Source organism: Strongylocentrotus purpuratus, unplaced genomic scaffold, assembly GCF_000002235.5.
Source record: "Strongylocentrotus purpuratus isolate Spur 01 unplaced genomic scaffold, Spur_5.0 spur5_scaffold_7, whole genome shotgun sequence".
NCBI classification, from domain to species: Eukaryota; Metazoa; Echinodermata; class Echinoidea; order Camarodonta; family Strongylocentrotidae; genus Strongylocentrotus; species Strongylocentrotus purpuratus.
Genome location: NW_022145613.1, coordinates 23,925,703 through 23,934,355, shown reverse-complemented (window position 1 = coordinate 23,934,355; position 8,653 = coordinate 23,925,703). Strand labels below are relative to the sequence as shown.

At 38.0% G+C, this 8,653-nt stretch overlaps 1 protein-coding gene across 1 annotated transcript; it reads right to left on the bottom strand.

The window, feature by feature from the left end:
• Nucleotides 1–2,198: 2,198 nt before the first annotated feature.
• LOC105440658 (adhesion G protein-coupled receptor E2-like) lies at nucleotides 2,199–3,648 on the bottom strand. The gene is made up of 2 exons (XM_011671084.2): nucleotides 2,929–3,648; nucleotides 2,199–2,497 (listed from the first exon to the last, which is right to left on the bottom strand). The coding sequence occupies exons 1-2, from the start codon at nucleotides 3,451–3,453 to the stop codon at nucleotides 2,234–2,236; spliced, it is 789 nt and encodes a 262-aa protein (XP_011669386.1). The 5' UTR covers nucleotides 3,454–3,648; the 3' UTR covers nucleotides 2,199–2,233.
• Nucleotides 3,649–8,653: the final 5,005 nt, after the last annotated feature.

The following is an 8,653-nucleotide window of genomic DNA, read 5'->3' as shown; positions in this document are numbered from 1 at the left end:
TGCAGTGCATTATTAAATAACATAGATTCGTCTCATGTCGTTAAAATATATACCCATGTAATCTTTTTAAAGGTAGTATGCTTTTACCCCTAACCCTAACCTTTTGGAGAAGTAACCATTGCTTTCCTACATATTTATATAGTCAGATTCAGATTTTTTAATTACGTAATGGTTATCATTCTTGTCATAATTGCCTTCTTTACTTGTATTTGTCTTTTTTTTTAATTTTATAAAACTGTAAACATTACTAACCAGCTGCATACATCTTTCACAAGTGATAACGTGAAACAATAATTCTCATTAACCTTATCCGATTATACTGGTATAGGCTAAGACTTACAGCGGACTATAAACAAATACATTACAATGCAGATCAAATTGTACAGGTTTCTAGGAAACAATAAGAAATGAATTGTACCCAAGGTACTCGATATATAACAAATAAAAGCTTACATCGGTTTATATACATTGGATGCATCTTCTTGAGGACTTTGAATAAATACCTGAGAGTATGTCCCATCCCATCCCATCTTCTTTTTAATTTCTGGTAAAACCACTGTACCTTTCACTGTATAATTGTATATAACTGATTTTTTTTTTTTGATTTTTTTTTTTTTGGGGGGGGGAGGGGTTAAATTCTGTACTGCGACAATGCTTACGTTTATATAGATTTTCAAAATGGATACAGACCACGAGGTTCATATGGTTCATCTATATTGTCTATTCAGTAATGGACATGTGTGGTATTTATATGGTATGTGAATAAATAAATATAAATATATACGTTCATACAAAAAGACAAATTCAGTAAGAGATATTTGAGTTACCAGACAAATAAAAAGCCACCCCAACTACAAAAAACAGCGCAAACCTGTCAGGCCTAGAAAATGATTTAAATATCATTAGTATTATCATTATTATTATCACTATCAAAATACTCAATAATCAAGCTCCACAATATTTAGATAACTGTTTAAATAGACCAGTTCACGGTAAGCACATTACTGCAATGACCCCGAATATCCACAGATCTTCAGAACATGAAGAGGTCCCACTTTGTACATTTTGAAATAATCACTCCTACAGCGATGGAGGTGCTAAATAAATAGCCTTTGTTTCCCCTTCCTAAAGAATACTTCCACCTGTGTATCATGGAGTGCACTGCTTGTGCATAATTAATGAATAATGATTATATAATTTTCATGAGCATGTATCCAGTATTTCGTCTCCGTGTATTTCAAAATTTGTTCTACAATGACCTTGTGCCCTTGTAAAGTGGCGACTGGCTAGAATGCTCCCCAGGGAGATGAAAATGTGCACACATTGTGTGCGGGTAAGCCTGAATCTAATGACCGGGGTAATAATATATCTGTAAAGCGCTTAGGCACATCGTTGGATCGATGTTTTGAGCGCTATATAAAATGGAATATTATCCTTATTATTAATATTAAACACACATCTTTTTTGCAGTTTGTAGTTGTAAGTTTCTTATTATATTTATTTATGTAATTTTGATTTTCATTCATTGTTAGCGCATTGGGCCTTATGGGAAAAGCGTGGTATAAGCAATAATAATAATAATTATTATTATTATTATTATTAATACCATTATAAGTATTATTATTGTATTTGTTATTATCCTTGACCATTTTTAAATCATTATAATCTTCTTCATTGTCATAATCATCAACATCAAGTGGTTACAAGTCATTTGGTGTGAGAATTATATTTTCAATGAAGTTATAGTAAAAGAACACAAGAACTTCTTTTCTGAGGAAAACCACTACTCACTCCTCCATTAATAACACCAAACCAGCTATCCAACAATGAACGAAATCAAAAGATTAAAGAGACCAGCCCCCCCCCCCCCATCAGCCCGATTTGGCTGGCACACATCAAATCGCCCTACACATAATAAAAATTGGTCATTAACCTTGACATAAAAAAATGCTGAAAAAGAACGGCTGTTATAATAGCATGTGAATGGCAGACGCTATAATACCAACCACTCCCCCCCCCCCTCCCCGAACTCCCAACAATACAACAGTACAGCAGCAAAGCCACAAAAAAACCAAGCCCGAAAAAAACATTCCCGATAACCGACCCCAAACCTGGCGAAGTGCCGAACAAAAAACACAAAGTGACACGAAGACAAATTAGAAAGCAACTTCCACAGCCATTGACCCACAGTCTTCACGTGTCTGCCACCATCTCTTAAAATGGATCAAATGAATTATACAGATAGAGTTTGAACAGAGCTCGGTTCTGACTTCGCTCGCAGCCGCATGTCAGATCGGACGTCGGATCGCCTGCCGTATAACTTCTTGAGCAGGAGGTCCCGCCACATGTGGGAAACTCTTCGCGTAGCCGTGAAAGCCAGAAAGATGTACACACCTTGAAAAGCGTTGAGGATGATGAAGATGAACCAGAGGGCTTCCTGTTTGCTGAAGGCAGCTACAAAGCCAAACAGCCACGTGAATCCCATTATAGAAGAGACCTAGTAAACGGGGGCAAAATACAGCTAACTAATGATTAATTGGTCCGTCGACATGTTTACGGTTTGTAGAAGGAGAACATGAGGAGGGGGTTCTGTGCTGGTGCCCCTAAATATCGTAAAATAACAATAACACCATTGGCAGAGACTGATGAATATAACTTTTTTATCACAAATATTCACATTTTCTTTCACATGTTATTCCTTGAATTGTTCAGGCTAATATGACGATAAAAAAAAACATGGATTATGGAAAGGCCATTCTCATCCGACATTATTGTGCTACACTGAGGAAATTTGCTTTAATGCTAGAAAAGAAAACCTAGATTTTTCAATCATATATAAAGGATGATGACATTGTGATAAGAGTACAAGCAGGGTTGGACGACAAACAATATATTTATATATTATGTTCTTAGCTATAGCAGTCATACCTTGATAGCAATCTTGAGAAGTTCTTGAGCGTAACTGGAAACCTTCTTTCCCTCGTGAAGGGTCATACCGATCTTTTTGCTTCGAGCAATACCCCGGATCGTCTTCGCGAAAAGGAACAGGTTCAGACACAGCAAGACAAGAACAGGAATCCCAAACACAAAGAGGTTGGCACGTCCATCTCCGACCCAGCAAGAGGATTGGTCACCATAACGCAAACCGATGTCCTCTCCAAGAAGGCTGCTTAGCGTTAGAGTGATGCCCACAATCAAGAACGGCACTCCAGTGGCGAATGATAGGTAACTTACAAGCAGTTTGCGATTTGCTGTCGATATCCTTATAGTTCCATGGGACCCAAAGGTCCGGCTGAGATCCAATGCGATCATCGTGGAGACAGTGAAGACCATCAGCCATGAGAAGTGGGAGACAACAGCAAAAACTGTGCACAGATGCCGGGAAACCTTACTGACCATTCCACCAAACATCAGAAGACACTGGGCTAGGAAAAGGGTCCCACACAGCGTCATGATGAGGTAGTTGCTGACCTGCTTACGAAGTGAAGGGAAAACGAAGTAGGTCAAGAGGGTCAAAGAGAGAGACGCAAGTGATAGGGATGTTCCTGCGCAACTAAGGTATGTTTGTACGGGAGAATAGCGAAGGAAGTAATAGGAAGTCGTTTCGTTAAAGGAGCCATTTTGACTTAAAAACTGACAAGCTCTAATCATTCCATCCTTCAGCAAGACGTACTCGTCTGGAGAGATAATGTCTCCTGATGCCTTATACTTCAAAAGTGCACCTAATGGAATGAAGAGGCTCATATTGAATATCGCACTCGGGCAGGCAAGGTGTGTCCCATCACATACGAACATAGATTCAGTCTTTACATTGTCGTGTCCGTTCTGAAAGAGGTTATACGTGGTTTCAAGTACGTTGAATTCCTCTCTGTTCATGTCATCGTAATCCGATGATAGATGGGGTTCAGTGTTAGGCTGTGTAATTGCGCTTGTCGTCATCTTAAGGGTGTTGTTGGCCGTCACCATGCGCATGTCACAATCATTTGAAGCACCACAACGACTGAAGATAGACACGGTTGATAAGCTGCAAGACCTGTTTGTCATGTTTCTGCGACCATACTCTAAAATCGCCGCATCCATCTTGAGAGCAGTATAATTACTTTCTAGATTCCAAACGAAAAGTGCTTCATATTGAGTGTTATAGATGTTTTCTTTACACTCAATCAACGATGTTAGTTCTAATGCTGAAACCAATTCGTTAAGATCGCATGTTTGATCTCGACCATAGCCAGCACACACCCCCTGATCCTTGGATATAACGGTAAAAGAAAGGGTTTCATTGAAGTAATGTTTCCACCACAGACACGCCATTTCAACTCCTGATTCTTCCTTGGCACACGCACCCCCAATCATTGCGTAACCTTGAGGGCAAGTAAGCCTCAAGCACGCTCCAGAATAAGGATCATAAACCTCCCCTAAAGGACATGCGACCGTGACCACTGAGACAACCGTTTCACCTACCTGTAGTCTGGTGTCACTTTGAGATGAGAAATCAAACAGAACAGAAACGGGAGAAAGCCTCAAGACATTTGGATCTACCAAGCCTAATGATGCATCGTCGTACGCAAAGTCCGAATAAGTGCACATTTCGCTATGATCTGGGTAAGATCCGAATGAGCATGCGTAACAAGCTGGGTTCTTAAAACCGACTGGATCCATGTTCCCGTGAAGAATTATTGGCGCCGTCAATGACTCACATGCTTCTTGGAGCTGCGGATCAGATGAGGGCTTGCATTTGTCTGTGAAGTTTTCGGGGTGTTCCGTCTTGAAGCACAGCCTCACAGCAGAGCCACTTGCATTTACAGGGTAATCTACAGAAGGCCGGCATTGGCTGTTGTTTAGTATATCTTCAAACGGTTGCGGATTGACCTGCAAATCTTCAACCAATTCTTCAGGGCACATCAATACTACTGGCCATGGAGTCAGTTTTTGAGGATTAAGTCCATTGCATATCACACAATATACGTTCCTGTAGCTTACTGTATTATCAAAAGACAACGGGATGTCTTCTAAACTGAAGTGCACTATTCGGTATGGAACTTCACATCTTTCTCGAATTACTTTATCGTTCCAAGCGCTTGGGCACTTTGAGATGAGGACAAACGTCTTAGGGCTATATGTTCTGCCCTTTACTTCTTCACAGCTGAAGGAACTTCGGTCATACACGTCAAGGTGAGACCGGTTAACACGTCCATACATACTGCAATCCACCGGACGTTCCTCGAGAAATTTAGGACAACAGTCGTCAAAGAAAGTGCACAAATCATCACACTGACATGTCGGACTTTCAGAGTTAGAGAAGCCACAGGTTCTACCCTGACACACGTGGTAATCAAGGCATATTGGTATCGTCAGGTTTCCAATAGTTACATTCGTCACGCGATTCTTTCTGTCTGAAAATACAAGAAAGAGACATATTTTCATGGTTTCTAGTGGATATTAATACGGAAAAGAAAATGGTTGAAAGAAAATGGTTGATTGCGGTTTGACAAAAAAACAATAGAAAAGAATAAGAAAGATATTAAAAAGTTCATGGGCAATCATATTTATGTTTTAATATTTTTAGAAACGGATAGAGATGGAAGCCACTAGGCTAAGTTGTGTTCCTACGCTCATGTTTCGATGAAAAACATACGTACAGTTGTTTCATACAACTAGATTGTCTGCAAGGTGTATATTTGTTTATCCTTTAGTACTTTACACTTAATGAATTTTCAAATTCTTTCATAACGCAGAGAAACAAAATTATGCAGAATAATATTGTTAATAAAATCATGATATGTCATTTTTCTCTCTGCCACCTTCATAACTCACTTCATAACTCACTTCAACTACCCGATGTTTTATTTATATATTTGACTATCAACGCAATATAATAAAGAAGAACACCACTGAAATGATGGTCGTCTTGGTGTAAAAATCACCTCGTATATACTCGATATAAGTAGAGGAGGAGATCGATTCTTCTTCTGCGCTTGTTTTGTTTTCTGTATCCTCAGTGAGCCATTCGATGCCATCAGGTATCTCCAGATAGATGTCTTTCATCAAGTCAATGCTCGATCTTGGTGGGGTTTGCGCGGCACAAGCTGCGATCATCCCCAATGTGATTGGGAAAACGAAGAAAATTCCGATTTTACAACTGAAGGTGTTTGTCATCACTGGGACCTGAAGGAAAGAACGACAATTACATTGCTTTGATAGGAGATTTACGTTCACCTCTTCCAAGATTAAGTTGAGTACTGGTCATGCGAATTCATTATCAGGGAAACTGTCAGGAAGTTATAAGAGAGGTGGAGTATGTACTCGAACATAGGATGTTAATTGTAAGGTTTTGGAATCACCAAAAAAACATAAGCACAGTCTTGTTAAAAATCACAAGCACTGGACTTTGAAATTGGTACAAGAAACTATTTGGAATTTGAAGGCATTGGAAGAGCAAATCTGTTCAGGGGACCTTTCTACAGTAGTATTTTAGCAAACTGATATGAAAGAATGACAAAGCTAGCATTTTATCATTTATTTTTTCTTTACCAGACGTCAAACTCCTCTTAACCATATAAATCATGACATATGATTACAAAATATTAATATAAAAACCATACCTTTGGAAAATATATAATATACTTGAATGTTATTACCGCTTCTGCAGTGTTAACCACAACCAGATAAGGGAGGAATAGAAAAACAAATATCTTTTTGTTTAATGAATTTTAAGTTAAGTGTCATACACTTTGTACCATGCATTACTTGCATCATTATTTGAATGAAACTTATAGACATAACAATCAACGACAATTAAAATGGAAAATTACACAATTTTGGACTGTATTTTTTAATCAATACTCACCCACTTCTCAGACATATTAGCGATGTCCATGTTGAAGGAAATGTATTGTATAAATAGCAATCACCTAGCTTTTAAGATTTCACTTGAACGTAGCCATCTTTCTCTCAATTTCCAAAGAGCAAATGATCCTTCCCTTTTTTTAAATTCTGAAACAACCAATACGTGTTTGCCGTCGCTTGGTTCGAATCATCGGGTCGTTGCGTCGGATCGGCTTGCTGCGTTACCCGACCTTTTGCTAAAACGTTCCCCTTTGTGCTAAGTATGAGCATCAATTACGAAATGATACGAAGCTGTTGGCAATCGATCGAAACACTTTCAAGAAATAACCTATTGTGACATAGAGAGCATGATCAACAACCTGGGGGGTGTTTCACAAAGATTCTAAGTCAAACTTAACTCTAAGTTGAACTTAAAAGTTATGGAGAGCCATTTGTAGCCTTAAAATAAAATATATTCAAAAGCGAAAAATCAAGTATTTTAGACTTTCCATAAATTCCACATCAAGAACATGAAATCTCCCATGATAATAGAAAATATGAATGATTTGAATCAACATTTTATGCCTTTTAAAATAACTTTTACAAAATATTTTCAAGGATGCTAATGGCTTTCCATAACTTTTAAGTCCAACTTAGAGATAAGTTCGACTTAGGATCTTTGTGAAACACCTCCCAGAAGAGAATAACTCAGCTCCATATTTCAGAGGCTCGTTTCATCGCAGCACACCAAATCTGACACTCGCCTTTGATAGCATCGGTCTTTTGTATCCTGCATTAACGACGGTCAAAAGAAATTGCTATAATGAGTAAAGGCTCTTTCTGGCAGTAATGGTCTATGCGGTGCACTAATTTTAAATGATGACATTTATGCCATGCATGGCCTAATAATTAGCTTAAAAGGTTGTACAGCAGCGGGCTTGTTATAAAGGAATGCCCTTGACGTTGATTGCGACAAACCGAACAGTAGCAATGCCAATCATGTCAAGTTTATTTTGTTATTATTATCCATAGTAATAGAAACACACAATGCCGAAGAGCGTTTATAGTGAATGTTATCATAAAGGCTTATAGCCAATAAGGATGCCTCAAAATTGATGATGTATCTATCAGTGACGTTAATCAAACACATAACAATATGTATTTGAGCACAACTATCTTACATCTAGAGCGTCTCTGCATATTTATTTGTTGTTGGTCCGCTGATAACTATTGTTTGATTAATTGCGCTTGTTTAAAAACAATTAACCTTGTAATGTCAAAGTTTGATTGAAAACCGTCATAGTATACTATGGCTCGCTATAAAAACAGGTTAATTACGATAATTGTATTTGGATCATCTGTAATGGGTTGTACCCATATTTGAAAGAACGGAAACTCAACTTCTATTTCTGTCCATTTGCTCAATCAAAAGTCAAATCATACAGTGTAGCGTTGACGTAAATTAATAGTATACTATGGCTCGCTATAAAAACAGGTTAATTATGATAAAACTACAATTTGTATTCGGATCATCTGTAATGGGTCGTACCCATATTTGAAAGAACGGAAACTCAATTTCTGTTTCTGTCCATTTGCTCAATCAAAAGTCAAATCATACAGTGTAGCGTTGACGTAAATTAATAGTATACTATGGCTCGCTATAAAAACAGGTTAATTATGACAATACTACAATTTGTATTCGGATCATCTGTAATGGGTCTTACCCATATTTGAAAGAACGGAAACTCAATTTCTATTTCTGTCCATTTGCTCAATCAAAAGTCAAATCATACAGTGTAGCGTTGACGTAAATTAATAGTATACTATG